The 27503-nt window shown below is 37.3% G+C and overlaps 1 protein-coding gene across 2 annotated transcripts; it reads right to left on the minus strand.

Annotated features, from left to right (window-relative positions):
• Positions 1 to 148: 148 nt before the first annotated feature.
• Positions 149 to 27284, minus strand: LOC145780518 (poly(A) polymerase beta-like). Of its 2 annotated transcripts, none has more exons than XM_082592150.1 (18): positions 27229 to 27284; positions 16656 to 16883; positions 14200 to 14391; positions 13351 to 13404; positions 12827 to 13028; positions 12477 to 12615; positions 6764 to 6947; positions 6376 to 6527; positions 5788 to 5919; positions 5462 to 5549; positions 5325 to 5387; positions 4967 to 5071; positions 4257 to 4898; positions 2797 to 3015; positions 2476 to 2592; positions 2299 to 2384; positions 2109 to 2155; positions 149 to 1999 (listed from the first exon to the last, which is right to left on the minus strand). In XM_082592150.1, exons 2-17 carry the CDS (start codon positions 16869 to 16871, stop codon positions 2125 to 2127), a joined length of 2622 nt encoding a protein of 873 aa, XP_082448276.1. In that variant the 5' UTR covers positions 16872 to 16883; positions 27229 to 27284; the 3' UTR covers positions 149 to 1999; positions 2109 to 2124. The 2 variants fall into 2 exon arrangements, with proteins under 2 accessions (XP_082448276.1, XP_082448268.1); XM_082592142.1 differs by having other exon boundaries at positions 149 to 2021.
• Positions 27285 to 27503: the final 219 nt, after the last annotated feature.

Raw genomic sequence — 27503 nt, forward strand, 5'->3', positions numbered from 1 at the left:
AATCTCGGGACATTTTAATTTTTGATTCCTCACAACAACACTGTCAATGCAACATAGACGACATTATCTTAGAAATAGCACGTAAGAGATGCGACTAAGTATTTGTAAGTCATGGAGACCTTCGCCTACATTGGAATGCTGTTCGGTTTCTGAATGTGCTTTCTGCCTCACCACATCAAACAAATCTTTACCCCGCCATTTTTTAATGATTTTTCTAAACATCTTTATGAACAGAAGTGTTTAAAAACGTACACAATCGGCAATAACAGAAAAACGTGAAAACAAATTGACGATTTGAAAAAAAAGAGAGACTGGTTAACGGGAATACGTTAACGGGAACTGGGGTTGAAATAATGTTTGGAGAAAATTTGGTCTTTGGTTGACTACCCAGACAGCAAAGTCCGTCATTTTTGATTCAACGTCTACATACGATGAATCAATGTACACATGACGGATTTTCCTGTCTGGGTAACAGTCGAATTTCATGATACATCATCGTTGAAAGCTCGCACAGGCAATAAGCAAACTGTGAAAAAGGAACCAATATGGTCAAGCGAACGTCTGTAAAAACTGTGCATCAATGTTTGGTGTCTAGCGAACGTCTCCTTGTAACATTGTGTTAGGTGGCAATTGGTATAGTTCAGTACATTTGCAAAAATGCAACAGACCACGACATACAAGTTTAGCAGCCAAATCGCCACCAGAGAAACAAAACTGTACATCGCGTATGCAAGAATAGAGTCTACCCAGGTTGGCAAAAATGCTAAACTGTACCGATGAGAAGATACGAGTAAAATTTCATTACATACTGTTAATTTTATGTTGCTTCGACAGGCTCTGCTGTAGAAACATTGACTTTAAAGGCTTTACGTTTATACAACGGTTCACGTTTTCAAGTCGTCATATCAGGGAGTCTTTTGTTTCTACAGAAAGGATTCAATTTCAGACTCCACACCACACTTAAGATTGCGTTTGTTGCAATAATTTCATTTTTACACTGAAGAAACTTTGCGTGTGTCAGAAAAGATGCTGAGCACGTCCTATTAATGTTTGTTTGACAAATTGGTTGCATGTTAGAATTAACTGAACTAAATAATTACCAACGAGTTATTGGGGCAATTGCAATAGCCGCCTGTTAGGCAGTAAAGCATCAAGCAAATGTTTCAAAAAAACATTTTCACAGAACCACGCATTACAGCAGCATTAAGAGAATGTCGCATAAAATGAAGTAGGCCTACACGTAAAACAAGCAAAGTGTTTCAAAATTGATACTACTACTGTATACGTAATGTATTGTCAGTGGAATAGTAAGTGGAACAGTTCAAACGTAAAGGAAATTTGTGTCTAGATAACCAGCTTTACATGTCATCTCCCACTACCGTAATTCCGTGTAAAACATTCCTATATTATTTATTTGATCAAGTATTTTGAATAGATGAATTGGTGCAGTAGATGTACACTACAGAATTCTAAGGGGGATTTTAATATTGGTCTATAATGATAGAGAAAAAGTGCAGTATTTCAATGTGTCGAGTTAATCAGGTACGGTACAAATGAGTTCTTTTCTGTTCGTCCGACATGGTTTGAATATACTTTGGATGTCTTGACAGCTGTCAGGAAATTTCATGCTTCTTGAAACTTCAAACTTCAGTGTTTCGAACTTTGAACAGCGCGGACACATTTCAGACTTGCGACAGGCAAGCTTTCAAGCTCAAATTTTCGGGCGACTTTTTTTCTTGATTTTTTTAGGGGCAAATAAAATGAAAATAACAAAATTCATGGCACAGAAGATAAAAACGTGAAATGTCCTGCCATTTCAGCATAAGGCCAGCTGCAGTAACTGACAATACATACCCGTAGAGACTGGTACCATGATGGGCAAACACGGGAATGAGGAAGAAATAGGAGATTGACCGGAATCTTTCTTCTGCCGTTTACAACTCACCAAAATGCGGCCAAATGGATGATGATGTGTCGGTCTTGAAGACGGTCATCGCGACTGTAAACAGGAGCTATGCTAACTGGAAATAAAAGTTGAGAGTTTTTCTTTTACTAGACGCTCGACTAAACAAAACAACCGCTACGTCTAAAGGAAAGCTATCACTGACCTTGACTGTGATGACGTCATCTTCGGGACGTATGGTGGCTCATTGTCCTATGCAGATAATTCGAAAGATGGTTTCATAAATTTGCACACTTTAGTTTAGCAACAGTTTCAAAAACTAAAAACTTCTTATCGAAACAAAACCCCTTTCTACCACTTTGAAAGTGTATAGATGACACGGCTAAGCAGCTTACTTGGTTTTTAATTTAATATTGTCTTTTAAACGAGGAACGGTCCGAATGTGAGATGGAGGTGAATCCACCAGCTCCGCGTCTGTTCTCTGAAAGTTAAAACCACAATTAAATAAAACCACAAGGAAAACAACAAGGAAAACACAACAAAGAGTGAAGTTGACGAGGCCAGCAACATACCACGTGTCCGATGTTCGATCCCCGGTCAGGACTGAAAAGTTTGGGGCTAATATAAGAGACCTCGTTATGCAGGGGAGAGTGAGGCCGCTTCAACGAACTTGCTCTGATGTCAATCGGCTGGAAAAATAAAAAATATGAGTTATTTCATTGTCATCATAAGGTGATTGCTGTTTTTACGATACAAACTTAGCCGTTCAACAATTCAAACTAATCTTTGTAATCGAAAGTTGTAGGAGGTCACATGTTAAGCACAAAAATAACAGTATAACATGTAAATTTATTACTACCACTTATACTCTGACCAGTATAAAGCGCACGTACTTCGGAATGGGCTCGCATTGATTGAGGGTTGAAGTTGCGCATGTTGTTGGCGAGGGGTGGTCGGTGGCCAGCAGGGGCACTCATGTGGGACGGTATGGGTTGGTAGCGGGGGTACGCGGCGGTGCGTTGGACGTTATTGTAGCTATTCGACATCACGTGGTTGGTGTGAAGCGTTTGGATTGGCTGCTGGGATTGATAGAACGTTGGGATGTGGGAAACCTACAAAAGAAAGGCATTGGGTGTGTACAAAAACTCATTCTACCCCATTTAAAAGATAATACCGTATCAATTTGTATGGTTTGTCGTCACGATGCTGTTATATCATCAACTCGATAAAATGACGAAAGAATTGATTCACTTTTGATCTTGGAACAACGCTCTTCAAATTTTTGACGCTTAACCCCTTCCCCAACTGTTAACGAAAGTATCGAGCATCTTCTCAGAATGAATGTCATGAAACCAACCATCACAAACCAAAGCAGAATACTGAAAACCTTTGGGTGTTCATAAGGACAAGTATCGTTTCTAGCGCTAGTGGCAACGCTCATCTGATGAAAGTAAAAGCAACAACAAACAGGTTAATTTATTGCTTCACTGACGTTTCACGCACTATGACAATGCGCATCCTCAGAGCGATTGTTCAGATCCTCAGATCAAAGCAAAAATAAAATTTACAAATTTATATATTGCAGTGCGGTTGAAGACAAGAAAAAAATAAAACACACATTACTTTAAAGATTGGCCAAAGATGTGTGAGCGGTTACTTTCCACGTTAAATTACTTAAAAACTTGTATTTGAACACAGTAGAAAACGTTATTGTAATTTAATTTCGTCTCGAATTTCTGTTGGTCTCCACTACTTCGAATTTATGTTTAATGTTGAAAGTTTTTACGTATTTAACGTGGAAAGTAACCGCTCACACATCTTCAACCAATCTTTAAAATAATGTGTGTTTCATTTTTTGTTTTGCCTTTAACCGCACTGCAGTACATAACTTTATTTTGTAGTTATTCGCTCTGAGGATGCGCATTGACATGGTGCGCGAAGCGTCAGTGAAGCAATAAATCATCCTGTTTGTTGTTGCTACTACTTTCACTTTCATCAGATGAACGTTGCAACTACCGCTAGAAACGACAAACCAAAGCAATCACGGAAGGCAAGAAACACCGTTAAAAAAACTTCAATAGCTCCCAAAATCTTTAATTGAAAATACGTGTAAGCGACTTTGCCATTGAGTTGATAAGTGACTCTGCAGCTGCGCAAGAAAAACAAAGAAAGTCGTGAAGCTGATAAACTTAAATAATATTAAATATTGTGTGCTTGGAATATCCTATCTAAAGTTTTTGAAGCTCATAGAATCCTTTCAAATAATGCGAAGGAAACATTAGAAGGAGGCTGGTCTAAAATTTGTGGCAGAAAAAGTTTCATTCAGCACGATCCAAAGTGGAAACAGAAATACCTGAGGTTGACTGGACGTGGAAAACATAGCCATTGATCGTTGTGGTTGGTCATTGCTTCCAATTTTGCTCACTCTCGACAGCACAGGGATCGTCTGGATGTTCATAGATGACTGCCTGCTCATGCTCTGCAAGTCCTGGTGGCTTCTGGCTTGCCGGATCCCTCGGCTGCTCCCTCCAACTAAGATTGGGATTGTTGACATCGGTGATGGGTCAGACTTGATGTGGCTGCCCAGCACTGAGATGGTCTGGTTCATTGGCTCAGAGTTGACCGTCTCCTTTTCCGAATTGACAATTGTTCTAGTGATGCCATAATCTCCCTTCGCATTACCATCCGAGTTGGTGACGGAATCGTGAATGGTCGGAATTTGTGAGCCTGGTTTCGACGGAGAGGTTATCATTGGGGTCTCAGATGCACTTGACATCGTTACAGACTTTTCTGAACATGGAATACTCTCATCCGAGTTTGTTCTCTGCTCCACAGGAGGAGGAGGAGTACAGGAAGGTGATGCTTCCGATTCCACAGACACCATGGAGACGTTGTTCATTGACGTGTTGTTGGCATTGACTGGAGAATCTGTCCGTGACTGGTCGGTATTGGGGCTTCCAGTATTTTCTTCGTTTTCAGCCGAATTCACCGGAGCCTGGTAAAGCAAATGATGTATTTTTGTGTTAAGTTTAATGAAAGATGATCACCACAAGTGCTGCTCACCTTTGTCTTTGTAAGCGAAGGCCTACCCGATAAACGAATAGTAGAAGACACTTCTTCAGGTAGGTACTTCCCCAGCTCGTTGCGTCGGGCATATTTCGCTTCAACCTGAAACAGCAGAAAGTTTCAAGACGCGGCGCAGAATTATATCATGTTTGAAACGTCAGGTTTACAAAGCTTCATCAATAAACTGCACGAGCACATTGGACACACTCTATCTCTCCATTTTTCTTCAAAGGAACCTATCCTGAAACTTCGTGGCCGACTATTTCTCACACTTTCTTTTCTTACGACTCTTTCATTTTTCTCAATCTTATAAGATAAGTTATACGTTGAAATATACACTGAAAATAATACATACCCTCATGTCGTCCTTGAACATTTTAATACCATGTGCTTGTCGCAGTAGTGTGTCAGTGAATGCCTAGAAGGTGAATAATTATGGTGAGTATCAACGACTGACAGATAGCTCGGCAAAGAAACCCTGTCATGCCTCACCTGTATATCGTTTGTTAAGTTGATGTTGGTGCTGATCAATTCCTTGACAAAACGCAAGCCAAGAAACCATCTAGTGATGTAGTTTGTCCTGAAAATTAGTAAATGTTTCGTTCTGGTACCTTTTCGTTTGTGAAAAAAACTATGAAAGAGAGTTTTACAGCAAGAAAAAATGTCTTGATTGCAATAAAAATTATTGCAATAAAAATTAAATTAGCATTAAACGTATATTTTGTACACGCGCTACGAACTACACAGTACACATCCATTGACTGTGCAAAAAAGGTGTTAAAAAAAAGGTTTCAACAAAACTAAAAAGATCCACTGACCTTTCTACACCATCGATGGTGGTGGTTATTTGCTGGGGGTATGACGTTTGATTGATATGGGCGATAAGAATATAATCATTCTTTTCCAGAAATCCGCCAAGGATACGAATTTTTGACTCGACCAATCCAGTCCTGAAAGTAAACAAACACAGGATTTTATCACTTAAGCGGCAGTAGACAGTTTCTACTGGTCGCTAATACTAAACCACCTTAACGATAAACCAACAAAAAGAATTGTAAAGATGTTTTTTGAACATGATGCACTTCCCGGAGACGCACACAGAAAAATGTAGCTGTAGCCCTTACTGCTCACCACCATACAAGAGAGTTGAGGGAATAATTTGAGCTAGGTACCACCCAAGATCTACAAACACAGCATAACACTGACAGAAAATGCAGTATATTTTTCGTTTTCTGCCTCGCTGGAAAGCCCACCCTCCCTTAAAATGATCCCAGGTCCAACAGTACTCTCTGGGCCCACTTTGTCAAAGCATAAACTGAAATGTTTGCACAGTAGCGTTGATAGGGGGGTCCAGGGGGGTACTTTTGGACCCAGACACGGGATAATTGTAATAAACTGAAACATACCATAAACTGAAATGCTCTTCATCTTCAGCACTTGCCATAAGTACAATGAAATGTCTGTATTCGTTGAAGAAATTTGGCTTTTCAAACAACTTCGACCAGTTTGCTTTATTCGATTGTATATTCATGGTGGTGCGGTAACCGTCGATGAATTCCTAAAAATCACATTGATCAACCAATTTCTATCAAAAAATTCTAATACAAAATGAAAAACTCAAGCTGTGTTGGCTTTGCCGCTTGACAGTTCGATACATACCGCCCTGTTGAGTTTTGTTTGTTGAATTTCGGACACAAATTCAGCCAGGAACCTTCGACGAGAAGTGATGGGCATAATGTAAGTTGAAGCTCCTAAGTGCTTATGCTAGAGTCAGTTTCTAAAAGAAAAACTCACCCCTTTCATGACAGTAAGTGAAGACCGAGTGACGTTATAGGTAGAATTTTGCTGAGGATAAGCAGGCGTGATGATGGGCATGAGATGGAGGCGGTCGGAGACGTTGTAGCGAGGATCCCAAACAGGTAGGTTGAGCTGATTGTTCTCCTCCGGTTGCTTCAGCAAGACAGGACGTGGCCATTCCCTGGTGAACAACCAAAATCAACCTTGCTTAAAAATTATATGAAAAAAAAACTTGGGTAAATTAACCTTAAAAATAACATTCAGTTACGTTTTGTAAATATTTGGCTTTTGATAAGCTAGGTGCTCATCTCAGTTTGTATTTTTTCTAACGTTCTTTATGTCGTGCAGTGTCCCGAAGTGTTCTAGATTGGCGATTAGATTTATTGTGTTGAAAATTAGATAGAAAAGTGGTCGATTGCGTTGTTGCAAAAAATATGGCAAGCAACCAACGCCAAAATTTAATAGAAGCGGAGAGAAAAGATGCGCGTAACTGCTCGTTTAAACTAAGACTGCATATGTTTATTTGCAATCCCAGCTAAATTTTGGTTTCGAACTCCGATTAGCAATTACGTTTTTATGCATCAGCACAAAATCTGCGTTACATAAAACGTAAAACTTTAATTGTATGCAGGACTTTTAATCAGTGAAGTCGGAGAGATTTTGACGTGTCCGGAGTCGGCCAGTTATAAACCGAGAAGTCCGAATCGTATATTTCTCGCCCGATTCCACAGCCCTGTCTTCAATGGCAACAGTAACGCAACAGGTATATATTATATATAGACAAACTTGAAAACGTTCCTTGGATTTCAAAATCAATTTGTCATGCCAAATTGCCAATGGATGACATAAAAAGTTCCTATTGTTCTGTTATTCAGCACCAGGAGTTTGAATGATTTTATCTACCACAACTACCTACAGGGGCATTCCATTTATAATCATCAGATTTTTTCAAATTTTGTAACCACTAGTCACAGATTTTGCTTATTTTGACATATTTTATACATACTAAAAAATGATGACAATAGCAAAAAAATTTTTTGAAATATCTTCATTGGGGGCCGAGATAGAGCACTTTGAATTTTCGGCCACTAGTAGGATTTTGGGAGCTGAGCACAGCCATTTTTTCATTTTGCGCCTTCATTTTTTGGCAATAGCTCTTTACCTTGAACGATTTTCATAATGAAAACATGCATTTTACCAATTTAAGACCCAAGGAATTCATTTTTGCACTTTAAATTATGCTAAGATGAACATTTCAAATGGTAATTTAGGTTTAAAGTTTTTCTTATTTTATTTTTGATACGCTAACTTTGGGGGAATATTTCGGAATGTTGGGAAAGAGGTGCAAAAAAATTTTTTTTTTCTTTAAACAAAGCAATTGAAGTATAATACTTTTACTTAATTTGGTTGATGTAAGTTTTGCATAAACCAAAATATTCAACTTAGAAAATATCAACCCATATGATCAAAAAAATGAATATAATTGAAACATAACTGATGCTTTGTCACAATATTTGTAGGGTTCCGCCATATTATCGTGCGTTTCTTTATGAATTTTTGATGTGTCAAATTACCAATGTTTTATTAGTCAGCTGATATCACACAGCTAGTCTGATCAAAATTTTGTGACACTTGTGCCCTAAATGGTGTATTAACGTCTCATGTAGTGGTACACACTCAGTCTGTGTGTGTACACAACACCAGAACACTATCTTACTATATAACTATGTAATGCTACTAATATGACTCAAAATTACAAAGATTTTATGTCCATGATTGTATGTAACACAGAAAATAAGATGTGCATGGTGCATAGATGTGAAAGTTGTCCTGGAAGAGAAGTTTTACACCAATTTTTAACAGAAAAGCTAGGAGGTGAATCTGAAGATGACATTGTTTATACACAATGGCAGTCCACTGATCGATCAACTCTAAAAACCTTAGTCTCTTCATTATCTTTCACAGACATTCTAACACAAGCAGTGGACAAGCTTACAGCACACTCTTTCATAGCTAAGTGCCAAGCTAAGTATCTGTCAGAACGCAAACAAACACTAAACTTTGAAAGCTGGACATTGCTATTTTGGATTTTGCAGAAAATTACAAGTTTGTTGTTCAAGATGAAGTGCAATCATTCCACTGAAATCAAAGTCAATGCTCAATACATCCAGTGGCATTTCATTATAAGAATTCTGAAGATAAATTTGTCCAACAGTAGTATTAGTAGTAGTAGTCCAGTTTTAATCCGGTGATGTCCCCATTACCGAGGGTGGCCGGATCCAACAATCCATGTGTTTTATTTCAGATGATTCGTGCCATGATACAGCATGATTTGTCTACAAAATTTTTCAACAAATTACAACTTTTGTACTGTACATCTTCAACTAAACAAAAAAATAAAAAAAATAAAATATTTTGCTGATGGATGTGCAGCTCAGTACAAAAATTACAAAAACCTGCTTAACCTCTGTTACGGTATCATACAGTCGTGGCCAAAAGTTTAAGACCAAACCGCAAATTTCGAGAAAATCAATTCTCCCTCCTATTTCTTGTCGTTTTTTCACTTATTTCTTGCTAACTGTATATAATGACAAAGTAATAAGCATTTATATATATTGCATTTTGCATCAAAATCTCAAATTTTTTATATTTGGTGTGTCTTCCTTTCACTTTGATGACGGCCTTGATTCGTCTGGGCATAGTTTCGATTAAATTTATGCAAAGTTTTTCAGGAATTTCACGGATCCAAACTAATTTGATTATTTCAAGTAGGGAAGAATACTGGAGGAATGTTTTTCAGCAACATTATTTTTGAGAAAAGTCCAAAAGTTTTCGATAGGGTTAAGATTGGGACTGTTCCCCGGCCACTGCAGAAGAGTGATTTTCTTAGCCCTAAAAAACTCTGTTACTGTCTTTAAACCATGACATAGGGCTCCATCTTGCACCAAAATTGTACACTCGTGCACCGACATGTGCATTACTGTGCAGTTGTAGCTTCTCTTTCATTAAGTTCAAGTATTTCTGGCCGTTCATCGTGGTTCCTGGTTTTAGAAAAAAGAGGCCGGCTGTACCTTTGGTCGAAATGGCTCCCCATATCATCACACCTGGTGGATGTTTCACCGTTTGCCGTGTATACTTTTCATCAAATTGTGTACCTGAGGATCGACGGACATTTCTTTTTCTTACACCAAACTGTTGGACATTTGATTCGTCCGAAAATGAAACTTTAAACCATTGGGCAGAAGTCCAGTCTTTGTGCTGCAATGCAAACAGGAGACCCTTCTTCTTCATCGCTAGTGTAAGCCTCGATTTTCTTGCTGGTTTTCGTGATTTCAGACCAAATTCTACAACTAAACGGCGGCTAACAGTCCTCCTGCTGACTGGAATACCAGCTTCATTCAAATCGGCCCTGATTTGTTTGGCTGAACATGTTGGAGACTTCACCACTTGCCTTTTCATGAAGATGTCAGACTAGGAGTTGTTTTTCAAGGACAACCACTGCGTTTTGCATCAACATAAGTTGCTGATTTCTTAAATTTCACAATTGCCTGATGCACAAAAGTTTTTCTAAATCCAAGCTGCTCACCAATTTGATGTTCTGTGTAGCCTTCCCTGAGGAGAACAACAATTTGACATCGCTGAACCTCCAAAAGGGAGCACATTTTGCCCATTTTGGGCAGATAAGAAATACAGAAAAGTGATCTCTACTGGCTGATGTTCAATTGATATTCGCTAAATAATGACTGATTACATCAGATTTCGACCCAGAATAAAGATGGTGCAACTTAAACAATATCTGATGCAGTATTATGGCGTAATACAAAAAACGTCATAAATCAAGCCTGGTCTTAAACTTTTGGCCACGACTGTAAAACTGATTTTGGAATGGATTGCTCCTAGACTTTTTTTGCCACCAGTCATGGTAAGTCTCCTTGTGATGGAATAGGAGGCACAGTGAAACATTTGGCCACTAGAGCAAGTTGTCAAAGACCTTACACAAACCAAATTCTCGATTTTGATGCATTACTGAAATTCTGTAAAGAGTACATAAAAGGCATATATACAGTTTTTTGACATTCAAAGCAATGAACTTGAAAGAATTCGACACAATAGAAAGGTATGTTCAAGTCTCCACTGTACATGGCACACAATCTTTTCATTATTTTGAACCAAAATCTTCTCACAGTATTGCATGTAAAGGGATTAGTGATGATAAAGAATTTACTGGAATACACAAATTCTTTGAAACTACTGCCTCTCTTTGACTATGTTACATTCACATATGATTTATATTGGTGGCTTGGCATGGTGCAAGAAGTTTTTAGGGACGAAGGAGATGTCAACATCAAGTTCATGGCACCTCATGGACCATATCAATATTTCTATTGGCCGAGGGATGATTTCTGCTGTGTTCCTTCTGAGCATATTTTATGTGTTGTTTCACCTCCTAGCCCTGTAACAATATCTGGGTGCAACTATGTAATCAAAAAGAAAAGACTTGAAGAAAATTGAACAAACCTTCAATGACCTTGTGCAGATACTTGTGTACTGTGAAAACTGATTCTTAATTACCCAGTCTGAAAATTGGCTTAATCAAACACTTAAAAAACTGCTATTGATGCATCCAACCTTAAAAGTTGATGAAGTGATTTCTGTTTGTGTTGTTTGTATTAAGATCTCTTACAATGTTTATGGTACGGTACATATAAGTTTACTGAGTTTGTCATTCTGTTCTAGTTTAAGACAAAGGAATAAAATAAAGCAGAACTAAGGCAATAGGGATACACTGTCCTCAAATACACTTGCAAAACATGTTCAAAAAGCATTTGATGTGCTGTAAGTCCTATGTTTTAACTTTGTAGCCATGTCTTCATAACAATTTTAGTTAAACTACTGGTGTTTTCTAAGTTGATTATTTTGGTTTATGCAAAACTTACATCAACCAAATTTGGTAAAAGTATTATACTTCAATTGCTTTGTTCAAAGAAAAAAAAAATTTTTTTGCACCTTTTTCCCAACGCTCCGAAATATTCCCCCAAAGTTAGCGTATCAAAAATAAAATAAGAAAAACTTTAAACCTAAATTACCATTTGAAATGTTCATCTTAGCATAATTTAAAGTGCAAAAATGAATTCCTTGGGTCTTAAATTGGTAAAATGCATGTTTTCATTATGAAAATCGTTCAAGGTAAAGAGCTATTGCCAAAAAATGAAGGCGCAAAATGAAAAAATGGCTGTGCTCAGCTCCCAAAATCCTACTAGTGGCCGAAAATTCAAAGTGCTCTATCTCGGCCCCCAATGAAGATATTTCAAAAATTTTTTTTGCTATTGTCATCATTTTTTAGTATGTATAAAATATGTCAAAATAAGCAAAATCTGTGACTAGTGGTTACAAGGAGTGTTTGATTATAAATGGAATGCCCCTACACTGTTGTCGATATCCATTTTACATTTCATCCATTCCTCCAAATTTACGTCCATAAAATACGTCCAACCACCACATGTTGGTTTTAACGTGAAATTTTATGGAAATTGGTAAAGCACAAAATAAAAATATATTGACTTACCAATATGCATTGATTTATATAAAGTTTTTGCTATGCTAAACTACCAAACTGCGCTGACAATAATAAGTATGACGATGACGAATTTCTGATGGCGATTGTAAAAAGTTAATTGGCTAAAAATTGACAAAAATATTTTCAGTTTACCATTGAGAGAACACCCAAAAAAATCGATGAATCAGTGTTGAAGCGACAGCGTTGGGATACAATTGGCAAGTTCTTGCAACCAGCATAGCCCATGACACACCGCCAAGGTAACCAAGCATATTGCTATAAATTCCTTTTCCTGAAAAATAATGTTAAATTAAAATTCATGCATTAATACTTGAAGTGAAATAACAAGTAAGTACACTTGAATAATGCATTCTAAAGTCAATCTACACACTAAAAATTATTGTGAAGATAAAACATGAGCAGTTTTTAAAGTTTTTGATTTCACGATAGCCTATACAAAGTATACAACTATGGCAAATATTGACAATAATTATTGAACATACTCTTAGCCCAGAGTTTGATAGCTCGCAGAGTCAACCGAAAACTTTCTAAGTTTGGAACAAGGTGAAGAATTTCATCAGTGACACGACATCCGTTCAAACTCCTGATGCAACGAATGTCAAGGTTTTTTAACAATGTGTCATCCCGGAGCTCCTGGTCATCTGGAACTATTTGGAGAGCCAACCGAGAGAACAATGTATCAATCTGTTAAAGACAAAAATCTTTGTATAAACAAATCAAAATACATTTAAAAATAGCTACTGCATACATTAAAAAATAACACTGACTCTGAGTGCTTGAGTGAAAATCGAAATAAGACCTTGAGTGAAAATAAAAACCTATTTTCAAAAAAGACAATGCAGGGTTTGCTTGTGAAATTGTTTGTGAAAGTCAAGAAATAGCAATACAAAATATTTGCCTGCAGAAAATTTCATTAAAAACTAAACACAAATACAGTATGAATCTTATTTGATTGAAAGTAAAAATTTTTCTATAATAAGTTGATAACTTTTTTATATAATTATACCTCTATTCCATCAAATTTAAACTTTATCACAGGAACATAAGCATCTTCTATTGCCTGCAACACAGTTTGTTAGTATTCATTCAGAAGTAACACAATAACATTATTGTATATCAATGGAATTGAGTGGAAATTTGCATACAGTATAATTACATCTAATCTAAAATATTATATTAAAAGTACACTTCAACACAGATGTTCGATTAGGCGCTAGTCTTAACTCTTAAGACATAAAGAACACACAATGTTTAGTTATTTTATTTGAGTTAACATTTTTTTTGAAATTTTGTAGAAGCTGTTTAATAAAAAAATTTGAATAACAAAAGGTACATTTCGTAAAAGATAAAGGAATTAGGTTAGTAATAAAAGCCTGTCATTAACAATAATATTGTAGCGTATGATGCAAGCATTGTGAATAATACATACAAGCCCAAAAAATCTTCAGATTGTTTTAAAAATGCAAGGCTTGCTTATTTATTAAGACAAACATTGTTACAAAACCTCAAACTACAGTATATACGGGTCTGCTACTATTCGGTGAGTCCGATTTGGTGAGTTCCTAACCTCTAACCCCTAACCCTAAAACGGCAATGATAATTAGGCTACGGTACCCAATAATTAAAAAAAAAAAATTGAAAAAATCTCCCGTTAAGGGATCGGACTCACCGAAACGGGCCATTCCGGTATATACTGTAGCCTAATGTTGTTATACACTGTAGCACAAAATAGCCATTACAAATGCTTTTGAAACATGTATCAAATGATATTTACTAATTACTACACTTCCCAAGGATACATCTGTTGAGTCTACTCTACATTACAACAGTAACACAGGTTTAAAAAAATATTTACCCTTATATCTGTTACTTCTTCACGTTCTTTCAACATTTTGAAAAAAGTTGTGTTAAAATCAGTTCGATCGACATGCCTTGGTACAACACATAATGTGTCAATATCAGCACCTTTGGCACAAACACCCAGTCTATAAGAACCAAACGTATACAATTTCCCTCCAGCACTATCAATCACTGATTGTGGAAGTGTCTGTTAAAAACAATGATTTATGCATTGAAAACTTACAAGGGCACAGACAAAGAAATTGCTTTAATGGAAACAACCAAATGTTTTAAATTACTCATTCACAAGAGTTGATTGCAAAATGCCATATGGTAAAACATAATTGGGTCCACAAAAAAGATTCACAAATGGTGGTCCAAAACAGTTAGGGAAACCCTGGCGTAGACTTTAGAAGCTCTATACCAGTGGTTCTCAACCGGGAGTCCGCAAAAGTTTCCGGGTTTTCAGCATGATTGATAAATTAAAAAAATTAAAAAAATGTTTGTGCTTTGTTTATGTATTAGCCTACAGTGATTCTCAAACTGTAAGTTGCAACGCACTGGTGCATCGTTTGAAATTGCAAAGGACATTGCACAAAGGTTTGGTTTCTGAACTAAAAATATCATATAAATGACTTAAATCTTTTAACCGTATCTGTTACTGCTTCCTTTTGGCGGCAAGAGTTACTGGCCGAGACCATCAGGTCTACGTCTCTCTTATTGCTACTTACTCCGTCGGCATATCAAATAACAACAGAAAATAGTATGCCGTTGGTCAAAAGCCTTATCTATCACTTCAATCAATTTATTTCGCAAAATATATTCGTGATTGTGTATTTTAGGTAGAAAAGGTGATAAAGACTCGGTTTTTGACCTATTTTCGCCATTTCTTGGTCAAATTTCTCAGTTCACATTTTATTTTGAAAGTCTTCTTGCGTTGAACACAGAATTTCATCATTTTTTTTTTCCGTTTCTGTGCAAACAGTATTCCATGCACTTTTTGCACTACAAAGCAATTTGTGCAAATAAAAAATTACCTTCCTAATTATTGTCTGCCAGCAAAGAATGACTCATATCGCGTCAGATTGCGACTCCCTACCCAGACAGCAAAATCGACATTGAATCAATGTAAAAATGACGGATTTTGCTGCCTGGGTACAGAATGGAATTTTAGCGCCGCCGACAAACACAAAATGAAACCGCACGCTATAGTAAACTGTCAATCAAGCTATTGAATATCAGCAAATTTCTTGCATTTCATAACTGGCTGTGACAAAAGATTTATTGTGAACTTCACAATTATCCGATACCATCATAATCAGGATTAAAAGTTGGGGCAAGAAAAAAAAGTAAAAGTCAAGAAATCTCAGGTTTCTAGCATGACTGCTTCTATGTGAACTTGCTGAATTAGCAGAGGGCGAGACCATAGGGTCTACGCCAGTAACAGGTACGGTTAATAAGGCTATGTTGGCTATGTTCAACTTAATTCTTTTGAGACAGCAGATTATTGATCAATGATTTCAGCAGTCTATCACCACTCACAGTTTTGCAATGACTGCGATTATAACGAAATAATATTGATTACAAATGAAAAAAGGAAAAAATTCTTTGTAACGGTCGCAAGTATTCCATTAACTTTTGATAAAATTTATAGAAAAACATCAAATGAGCATATATATAGATTACTGATGTTTGATCCTGTGTGCCAACATATAGCTCATAACATAATTTCGTCAATCTCACCAGTCGTCAAGTGCGTTGCGAATTCAGAAAATTCTTCTAAGTGTGTTGCTTCGAAACTTATGTATATAACATACGGTATAATTCCATAAGGAGACGCAATATACAATGTTTAGGGGTTTGAGACCACTTCAAATGCACCATAAAGGGTCCACCAAGACAAAAATGTTGAGAACCACTGATCTATACTAAGAAAAAAGTTTGTCCGATTGCTGTGCAGCACTTTTGTGAGCATCATTAAATTAAAGTTGCTTTGAATAGGCTACTTTACAACTAACTATTCAAAGCAAAAGGATCATTAAAAAACTATTTTATATGATTTCACTGTCGCCACTCGATTATATACCTTCATGCAATTATGCCAAAAATATTATATATTTGACGATTTACTAAAACTCACAAACATGTTGCTCTGCACACACTTTTATCTGGTTTAGACTTGACAGAGAAACATTGTGAAGTGTTTAATTTAATTGCGCAGTGTAAAAAATTTGGTCTAATTATTTATCTGAGGCCGTCGATGCCTGGTTCAGGCATGGCAATTAAAGAGAGAGAGTGTAAAAACAGTGACATACATAAAAAGTCACTTCCAGTACCACTAATAAACTTTTATTGCGATTATGAGTACAATTCAAGCCTACAATTTTCTAACTATCACTTAGAACAGAAGTGAGGCTAGCTTATTTGATATTAAACATTCAAATACACATCTTGCACAAAAAAAAAACTTACCTTATCTTGGCTAACTTTCTTTACAAATTGCTTGACAAGTGCATTGAGTTCCGCTAATACTGCCAAACGTTGCTCCATTTCGTCTTTTCCCTCGAATACACCAAATGGTTCTATAACTTCTGCTAGTTGTTGTGTATGTACTTTGTCTTCTTTTGTAGGTTCAGCCATACTTATAGGTGATGTAATACCACATGCTTTTGCTGTTGATTGAGACATGTTTTCCTAAACCTTGATAACCACAAAAAAGTAGCATATAAAAAGGTTCTTTGCATGAAGCTAGGGATGCACAATACAGAATACCTGGCTATTCTAGAATACTTAACTTCGAATCCAGAATTTCGAATCTATTCTGAAATTACGCGGCAATTTTTTCCAAATAATATTGAAGCAATAATTGATGCCTGTGTTACTGTGAATCTATGATTTTTATCAAACTTTTCAAAAAATTTCAAACGGGAATCAAGCATTAAAATGCGTAAACTGAGCATTCAAGAATACATTTCAAAAAAAAAATTACTGAAAAAAATTTGTTTTTAATGGCACTGGCAAGGCCCAAAGTCCAATGTTTCATTTATTTTTAATTTTTTTTAAATGACCAAAAAGTGGAAACACTGCTCAAGAATACATCACTATCGACAGCAATAACAAAAGCCACGTTACCACATCTGATGTTTTGATGTACATACATAATTGCCTACAGTTAAGTCGCCGCAGCAACAACTATTGCTCGATCAGCTGATTGCTAGTCTATAGTGACGTAGACTGTACAGTAGCACGCTTCGCTGCTCACGCCCATTCCCGTTTTGAAAGCTCTGACAAAAGCAGGCGCGGAATGCTGATCAGACCGCAATGGAGCAAAATTTTATTGAAAATCGTTTTATGGTTAGTATTTTAAACACAAATAACGTGTACAATCGCCAAGTCAGGTTTTTCCTTTAGTATCCCTTTAATCCTCTACAGTCTACTGCTCACCAGTTTACGAATCTCAAGCGCGTGGTGTAAATCAATGCGCAGTACTGTACAGCACATGTAATGAATCATTCGTGGCCGCACACACAAATTATCAGGCCTCGAAATTCGTTTTTGTTGACGACGGACAAACGTGTCCGGTCTGAGCAGCTATATCGGCGGACAAATTAAGTCTCATGGCGGACACACCAGTTTTAGCGTCAATTGTCATGCTTAATTACTTCATCTTGATAATTCTTTGCCATTTAAGAACTATAACTACGGTTTAGAAGGCGTTTTAAAATTTCAGCGAAGTCACTCTGAAAGGCTTTCATCAGACCAACGACATGCACTTGAAGACTGAAGAGTCAAAGCGCCGCGAAGCTGCTAAATACGCTGCATACCTGGTTAACTTACACCGAACGAGGTCGTGTGGCTTCTTGCGTCACAATGTTTTTGTTACGCTGATTCAATGTCATCAATCGTTGAATCAACGTAAAAATCGAAAGTTTTCAATAGAAGTTAAGGGATACAGTATTCACATTTTCTAGATGCGCGCTAGAATGCGCAAAAAATTATATTCTCGCAACAATTGTTCTTGCCATGCAGTGACGATTTGTATCGCTAGTTCCTGTGTTATTTCTCGGCGGACAAATATGACCGATCTAGATGGTACTTCCCGCGGACATCACATGCTGTGACGGCGGACATGTCTGCCGTGAATTTTGAAGCCTGAACTATTCACTCGTACGGGAACGCACTGCGTGTCTGCAGTTCTGATAACTGTGTGAACCATATGAAGGAAGAAAAAAGGCGCTTGGAACAAACAGTCCATGAAAAAAGTCGGCGCGCAAGACGGAAAATATCAACTTTACATTTGTTTAACGTCGCACACTGTTCATTTAACAGATTTATTTTCGAATCCTGATATCCGAAAAGAAACTGCAAATGCGATTTGAATACATTGAGATTCGAATCTCTAAGATTCGATATTCTGTATTGCGCATCCCTACATGAAGTACTGACCTTACAATAGCAAAGAATGTGGGACTTGTGGGTGGTGGTTAAAATTAGAAAATGGTGTAAGTGACTTAACCTGACTAAATTTTGAAGGCAGTGGCTATTTGACCGGCGCCGGTCTTTTAATCTAAAACACTATTTGACCGGCATGACGTAACGTATTTTTTCTTTCACCCTCTCTTTCAAAGCAAAAGATGAGAGAAGAGCAAATGAAAAAAGTGCTTATATAACTTCTAAATTCTACAGTTTTTTCCAACTGAATCAGTGGCGCGTGTGATATTTGTCTGCCTGGTATTCCCAAGGACGTGAGTTTGATACTACCGGGAAGCGATTTTTTTTTTAAACTAAATTCTAACCAGAATACTCAATTTAGGTTACTGCATTTTTGTGGTAAATTTTTAATTTGAGTAGCCTACAACCTGGGTTTTTTTTCGGTCATTTATCAATTTTTTAGCAAAATGTCTGAAAAAAATATAGTCAACTCGGTCAAAATGTCTGAAAAAATTGACTATATATGACCAAACATGACTAAAAATGACCAAAATAAATAAAATTGACCGAATTTTTTCAAGTCATTTCAGACAAATGACCGAAAAGACTCAGCAAAAAAAACCCCAGCCTACAACCCAATCTTTTATGTCTTTTCAAATAGGAAGTGGCTATTTGACCGGCGCCGGTCTTTGAATCTGAAACACTATTTGACCGGTCATGACGTCACTATATAGGCACTTCTTTCTTGTTCTCTTTCAAAGCAAAAGACGAGAAGAGTGCCTATATAAGTTCTAAATCCGACTATTATGTTCAACTGATTGGGTGGCGCGTAGGATACGTCTCCGGTTGGTGTTCCAGAGGGAATGAGTTCGATGCCACTCGGAAGTGCTTTTTTTTTTTAAGCTTTAACTAAATTTTGACCCGAAGTGACTATCGTTAGGCTGCTGCATTTTTGTGGTCAATTTTTAATTTCAGAAGCCTACAGCCCAATTTTTTATGTCTTTTCAACTATGAGTTAATAAAGTCAGAGTTTTTTAATTTTCCTGAATTTGAGAATTTCTCTGGGTAATTTTCCGTTCGTCATAAGAGGATGTGACCGTGTTTGCCGAACGACGCATTACATTTTTGCGTCGTTCGACAAACACGTTCACATCCTCTTATGACAAACAGAGACGTATCCCACGCGTCACCCAATCAGTTGAACATAATAGTCGAATTTAGAACTTATATAGGCACTCTTCTCGTCTTTTGCTTTGAAAGAGAACAAGAAAAAAGTGCTTATATAGTGACGTCATGACCGGTCAAATAGTGTTTCAGATTCAAAGACCGGCGCCGGTCAAATAGCCACTGCCTTTCAAATATGAGTAATAAAGTTAGAGTTTTTTTAATTTACTGGAATTTGAGAATATATCTGGGTAATTTTTTGTTCATTATAAGATGTGAGTGTTTGCCGAACGACGCATTACATATTTGCTCTTAACAAGTTAGTTTAGTGGCTGTAAAAAGTTACAATACTCCTCATCGCACGTGCCACTGATTCAATTAAAAAAAAAACTGTTGAATTAAGAAGTTATATAGGCACTTTTTTCATTTGCTTTTCTCTCGTTTTGCTTTGAAAGAGAAAGTGAAAGAAAAAAATACGTTATGTCCGTGACCCGACAGTTTATCGAAAGACAATTTATCGAACGACAGTTCATCGAACGACAGTTTATCGAAAGACAGTTTATCGAAAGACAGTTTATCGAAAGACAGTTTATCGAACGACAATTCATTGAAACGACAGTTTATCGAAACGACAGTTTATCGAAACGACAGTTCATCGAACGACAGTTTATCGAACGACAATTCATCGAAGGGGCTAGAGGTTAAGAGTTAAGGTTAGAATTAGGGGTTAGTGGTTGGGAGTTTAAGGGTTAGGGGTAGGGTTAGGGGTTGGGGGTTAAGAGGTAGGGTTAAGGTTAGGGGTTAGTGGTTAGGAGTTAGTGGTTAGGGGTTGGGGGTTAGGTTTTAGGTTAGGGGTTAGGTTTTTGATTAACTGTTGTTCCAGGCCCCTAGCCAGCAGGGAGCCAAGGAGGCCTCGCCCTCCCCTAAAAACAAATTCGCCCCCCCTGGCAAAATCCAAACATTCAAGAGCAACAGCTACATTTATAATGATTTTGCCCATTTAAATTTTTTCGGCCCTCCTTAAAAAAAGTTGGCCCCCCCTTGCTCTGCGGTCTGGCTACGGCCCTGTGTCGTTCAATAAATTGTCGTTCGATAAACTGTCATTTCGATAAACTGTCGTTTCGATAAACTGTTGTTTCGATAAACTGTTGTTTCGATAAACTGTCGTTCGATGAATTGTCGTTCGATAAACTGTCGTAGTACCGTTATGTCATGCCGGTCAAATAGTGTTTTAGATTAAAAGACCGGCGCCGGTCAAATGACAAATTTTGAAACAGTTTAAAACCAGACAATTGTGCAGGCTGAATTACCAATCTCAAATGCAACAAACTACACCATATCAAATTTTGCTCTTGTAGCTTAGGATGGATTTTTTTTAATCTTTTTCAATTATGGGAGCTGGTATACAAGTCCCCCCCTTGGTAACTCATGACAAAGAGGAATTGACCAAAACATGTGGATTGAAGTGTGTGAACAGTAAAGCAAAGGTAAAGTAGTTTCACCCTATATGTTTGGTCGAGTCCTGTCTTTGTCATGAGTTACCAAGGATGTAACCTAATTCGTACCATGAACAATTCGTACCGTCAGTCCGTACCTTGAAAAGATCGAGAAAAAAAATAAAAAAAAGCCGAAGTCGCTGACCGCAGTTTCCGCAAACATTTTAAAAGTTTTCCCAAACAAACAAAAACTCTTAGGATCATTACCAGAAATTTTAAAAGGTTTGCGGAAACTCCAATCAACTCTAATCCTTTTAAAATGTTTGCGGAAACTTTGATCAACCCTAACCTTAATAACCCTTTTAAAATATTTGCGGAAACTGCAATCAGCGACTTCGGCAAACTCTTAGGATCATTACCGGAAATTTTAAAATGTTTGCGGAAACTGCGATCAGCGACTTCGGCTTTGTTCTATTTTTTCTCTCGATCTTTTCAGTTTGTTTGTTTGCTGAAACACCCTTAACCCTAACTCTTTTAAAATGTTTGCGGAAACTCCGATCAACCCTAACCCTTATGAAGTGTTTGCGGAAACCGCGATCAGCAACTTTGGCAAACTCTTAGGGTCATTACCGGAAATTTAAAAATGTTTGCTGAAATTGCGGAAAAAATGGAAACTGCAATCAGCGATGTTCTATTTTTTTCTCTCGATCTTTTCAGTTTGTTTGTTTGCGGATACCGATACGCGAACCCTTTTAAAATGTTTGCGGAAACTGCGATCAGCGACTAACCAATACTCCGATACCCTAACCTTTTTAAAATGTCAGCAACTTCGGCTTTTTTTATTTTTTTCTCTTGATTTTTTCAAGGTACGAACTGACGGTACGAATTGTTCATGGTACGAATTAGGTTGCACCCAGTTACCAACGGGGGGAGGGGGGACTTGTATACCAGCTTCCAATTATGTACCCACGATAACATTATAGCGTAACTTACTTTGTAACATACAACTGGTGTATCATACCGTACCTAACCTTGCAGTTTACCCCAGTTTTTTATGTTAAGTAAAATTGTTGTTTTCTTTAACTTTTTTATTGTTTGTTTTTTTACAATTGTTACGACCACTGACTTCAGCTTCATAACCAACTCTTTCTTATGGTGTTGTTGAGAGGGTAAGTATGGTACCGGTACCATACTCACTACAGTACTCATTGCATGCCAACTGATACGATAATAGCCTCGTATGTAGGCTAGGTGTGGTGGCTGTGAAATTAATGATAACCAGGCCTCGAAATTCACGGCGGACATGTCCGCCGTCACAGCATGTGATGTCCGCGGGAAGTACCATCTAGATCGGTCATATTTGTCCGCCGAGAAATAACACAGGAACTAGCGATACAAATCGTCATTGCATAGCACAACAATTGTTGTAAGAATATAATTTTCGCGCATTCTAGCGTGCATCTAGAAAATGTGAATATTGTATCCCTCACCCAGACAACAAAATCTATCATTCTTATATTAATTCAATGTAGACGCAGACGTTGAATCAATGCAAAAATGATAGATTTTGTTGTCTGGGTAGCTTCCATTCAAGCAGAAAAACGTTCGATTTTTACATTGCTTCAACAATTGATGACATTGAATCAGGGTAACAAAGGTGAATTCTTCGCTAAGAATCGATGGGAGTACGGGTGCTTTCACACTAATCAGCGCAACTTTGTTCAAGTTTTACGTCACAATGTCTGGCTTTGATCTCCGAGTAATATTGATAAGTAGGGCAACCAATTTTTTGACCTAAAAACTTGAAATTTTGACTTTATAAGTTACAAATTTTGACCTAATTTTGACCAATAGCTTTCTGCGTTTGCAACCCAAATGCGAAATACAAAGCATATTATAAATCAAACCGTTAGGTAAGGATATCTTCTTTTCTAATGAAATATGAGAAAAATGTGGAAGACTCAAGGACACCACATCTAACAAACAGCAAACAGGTATAATGAAAGTCACTCGAAAAACTGCAAAAGATAAATATGGAGTGTCTTTAAATATCCCGAAATTATTGAGAAGGCCCTGCACTATTATACTTCAACATCAAGTAATGTTTCACATTATCGCCTTTGAAGTTCCTGTCGCTCACCAAAATTTTTCCTAAAATAGAGAAATACAGAAGTTGCTTGGGAGTTCCTCAGCAGGCTATAAAAATGTGGTGAAATATCATCTCGTCCCATTTTCACAATGCACTTGATGTCATTCCTTGAGATTCTTGCTTGAATATATTTTCCAATTCGGCAGCCATCAACACCAAAGTTAAGGGACCTCATTTTCTGGTAAGCTTCTTGAATGGTGTATCGGCTGTCTTCCATCTTCTGAATTGAATCGAACAATGCGCTGTACTGTACTGCTCCTCTTTTTCTACAAGGTGGGTAGCTAAATTGGGAGCTTTTACAGCATCTTGAGCACGCTGCAGCAAGACACCACCATCATGGAAGTCTTCCACAATATTTCTTACTTCTGGTAGACTTCTTGAATAATAGAAAGCAGCTTTCAACCAAGGGCCCATTTAGTTACATTTGGCTGTGGAGGTTGGCCAATGGAAGTAAAACTAGCTCTTCTTGACCTGTTTTTAATGGTCACTGCTTTAACCCTGGCAACCAACTCATCAACAGCAGGGTAGTTGGCTAATATTCAATCGTCAGTAGTGAGCGAAACAAGATTATTACCACAGAAATTGCAACAAATCGATTATTACGTCAGAATAGCAACAGAAATTGCAACAAAAAATCAGTATCTGTGTAGCTTTTAATAAAATATCAATAGAGAGAAGAAAAACTACAGTAAAAAAAATTTTGACCTAACCATGAATTTTGACTTTTTTTTTACTTAATAACTTTGAAACCTCTCTTCGTGTCAGCCTGAAGTTTAGTTTATGGACGTTTTATAAACTTTGAACAAGGCAGAAAAATTTTGACTTTATTGACTTTTGGTTGCCCTATTGATAAGGCAAGGTTGGTTACCGGTACAAAATTAGATTATACGAGTAGGTTATCACAGTAAGATGCAGCAAAATTTGTTAAGTTTTGGTATTACTGTAAGAAAAAGCCTAGGGAAAATTCACTTTTGCTCACATGACACGCAAAAATAAACTTAAAGAAAAAAGCCTAGTGAAACTTGCAGAAAATAGTAGCGTTAGTGTAGAAGTTTTTCCGCCTGGTACCTTGAGCAGTGTGACGCAAGAAGCCACACAACCTACGTTCGGTTAATCAGTTATGCGGCGTATTGAGCAGCTACACAGCGCTTTGAATCTTCAAGCGCACGTCGTTGGTCTGATGAAAGCCTTTCGGGGTGACTTCGCTGAAATTTTAAAAAGCCTTCTAAATCGTAGCGATAGTTCTCAAATGGCAAAAAATTTTCAAGATAAAGTGATTAAGCATGACGATCGATGCTATAACTGGTGTGTCCGCCATGAAACTTAATTTGTCCGCCGAGATAGCTGCTCAGACCGGACACGTTTGTCCACCGTCAACAAAAACGAATTTCGAGGCCTGATACCCAGGCCTCGAAATTCACGGCGGACATGTCCGCCGTCACAGCATATGATGTCCGCAGGAAGTACCCTCTAGATCGGTCATATTTGTCCGCCAAGAAATAACACAGAAACTAGCGATACAAATCGTCATTGCATAGCATAAACCAGCGTGGTCCAACTACTTTTGACTTACGGGCCACTTTACAAAAACGTGACAACTTGCGGGCCATTTCCAATAAAATGATAGTGAGTGCGTAATCAAAAAATTTTGTTAAACAATAGCAAATAGAAATTTATTGCAAATCTCGATCAGTGAGATGCCTGTGGTCGAGGTCTCTGATACTATCGTTTCTACATCAATTTCAATGTTAGTGGTAGCAAGTCGGAGACTATCTTCCAGTGTTTCGTCTATCATTCGATTTCTGTTTTTAGACTTGTCTTGCTTCATTCTAGAAAATGTACTCTCACACATGTACTGTAGCCTATGTGCTTCCAAACACTGAGTGCAATTTTAATGCAAGATTTTTCAGTTTGGGAAATCTATCCTTACTGACTAATTTCCAGAAGCACTCTGAGGTTTCATTTTTCCTTGACAGCAAGAATTGGTTGCACTGAAGCTCGCAGAGTTCGAGCTGAAGTTCTGGTAGCTGTGTTTAAACATTAACATCCATAGGATTGTCATACAAATGGAGATTGGGTTTTAATCTGTCAAAATCTTTAAATCTATTCTCAAATTCACAAGATAAATCCTTTAATATCTTTCACAAAACGGGAGCATTCCACTTCATAATCATGTACCACAAGTGCATGCAAAAGAATCAAAGTGTGAAAGATCGTTGTTTTTCAAGCATATAACAAAAATGCGCGGTTTCCTCTGGAAAGCTTCAATGTGTCCAACTAATGTGAAATAGTTTGCTTTCGCCCCTGAAAATTTAGGTTTAACACATTCATCATTCAAGTACATTTGTCATGTTTGTAAGGAAAGCAAGATACCACAGGAAGTTTTTGTCGCATAACTGATTTCGGTACATTTATGTTTCAACCGATTGTTCTGTTTGAAGAAATGATGGTATTTCCTTCTGAAGACCAATGAAATGTTACAGTATTAGGGTTCCAATTTAAAAGATACATAACATGAAAACCATGGAATATTTAAAGGAAACAAAAACGTCCGAAACACTAGGTACATATCAGCCTTTAAGAAGCCCAGTTGTACTGACGAGACCTGATAGGTTGAAACAGTATATAGCTGTCTACAACTTTGAATTAAATTTTTGTCACTTTTTATCCTAATGCTATACTTGTTCTAATTGAAATTACTTTCTGTAACATAAACACGAATTAAATCAATACTGTGAAAGCTCGCGGGCCACAAAAATTCTATCCGCGAGCCGCATGCGGCCCGCGGGCCTGTAGTTGGACCACGCTGGCATAAACAATTGTTGTGAGAATATAATTTCCCGCGCGTTCTAGCGTGAATCTAGAAAATGTGAATACTGTATCCCTTAGCTTTCATTCAAGCTGAAAATCTTTCAATTTTTACGTTGCTTCAACGATTGATGACATTGAATCAGCGTAACAAAGGTGAATTCTTCGCTAAGAATCGATGGGAGCACGCACAAGTTCAAGTCTTACGTCACAATGTCTGCCTTTGATCTCCGAGTAATATTGATAAGGCAAGGTTGGTTACAAAATTAGATTATACGAGTCGAGTAGGCTATTACAGCAAGTTGAAGAAAAATTTATCAAGTTTTGGAATTACAGTAAGAAAGAAATAGAAAATTCCATAGAAAATTCACTTTCGCTCACATACCGTACCACGCAAAAATAAACCTAAAGAAAAATGCCTAGTGAAACTTTGCACAGCAGAAAATAGTGGCGTTAGCGTATAAGTTTTCCGACTCGTGCCCAGAGCATTGTGACGCAAAAATCCACACGACCTCCGTTCGGTGGAAATTAATCAGTTATGCGGCGTATTACTCTTTGACTCTTCAAGCGCACCTCATTGGTCTGATGAAAGCCTTTGCTGAAATTTTAAAAAGCCTTCTAAACCGTAGCTATAGCTTTCAAATAATGAAGAATTATCAAGTGATTAAGCATGACGATCGACGCTAAAACTGGTGTGTCCGCCGTGAGACTTAAATTGTCCGCCGAGATACCGTAGCTGCTCAGACCGGACACGTTTGTCCGCTGTCAACAAAAACGAATTTCGAGGCCTGATAACCTAGGCTACTGTTTTTCTGAAGATTTTTTTTCCAATTTAAGTTTTTGTTACATTTTTCTTTTATTGATATAAAATTCCATTTTCAATTTGTATTTCATAATCCATGTTTGTTTAGCCAATGAAAAATAGCATGGATCTCAAAAAAAGCAAAAACAACTAAAATTCTAATTTAGTAAAATCACACATTTTTATCAATTTTCTGACTACTTTGTTTAACTTGAACTAAACACAAACTTGATTAAGTTTTCGGCAAGAACTGACCTGACATACCGTAATCAAGCAACGAAGTTCAAGCCAACTCAATCTCTGACTCTGGGCTTTCTTTTGTCAGTCACACAAAAATCTTGAAACTGCAGAAAGAACAAGCACTAGTTGGCGCAAGAGTTATATGGAGTCAAAAATCAGTTCATTTGTTTTTATTTCTGACCATTACAGCAAAAAGCAATTTACACGCCAACATAGCAAAGGTCTAGATTCTAGAAAATGGTAGAAGAGACAAAAGGCGAACGTTAAAACGTGCTTGTGTTGTCATTTTT

Source organism: Aplidium turbinatum, chromosome 1 (genome assembly GCF_918807975.1).
Source record: "Aplidium turbinatum chromosome 1, kaAplTurb1.1, whole genome shotgun sequence".
In the NCBI taxonomy this organism is placed as follows: domain Eukaryota; kingdom Metazoa; phylum Chordata; class Ascidiacea; order Aplousobranchia; family Polyclinidae; genus Aplidium; species Aplidium turbinatum.

Excerpts from the sequence above, each read along its gene's own strand:
- LOC145780518 (XM_082592150.1), bottom strand. The coding sequence starts at position 16,871 with ATGTCTCAATCAACAGCAAAAGCATGTGGTATTACATCACCTATAAGT. Across the intron at positions 6,948-12,476 it reads TTTTGGGTGTTCTCTCAATG|GGAATGGCCACGTCCTGTCT; the intron begins GTAAACTGAAAA and ends GTTGTTCACCAG. Across the intron at positions 2,593-2,796 it reads CAATGCGAGCCCATTCCGAA|CCGATTGACATCAGAGCAAG; the intron begins GTACGTGCGCTT and ends TTATTTTTCCAG.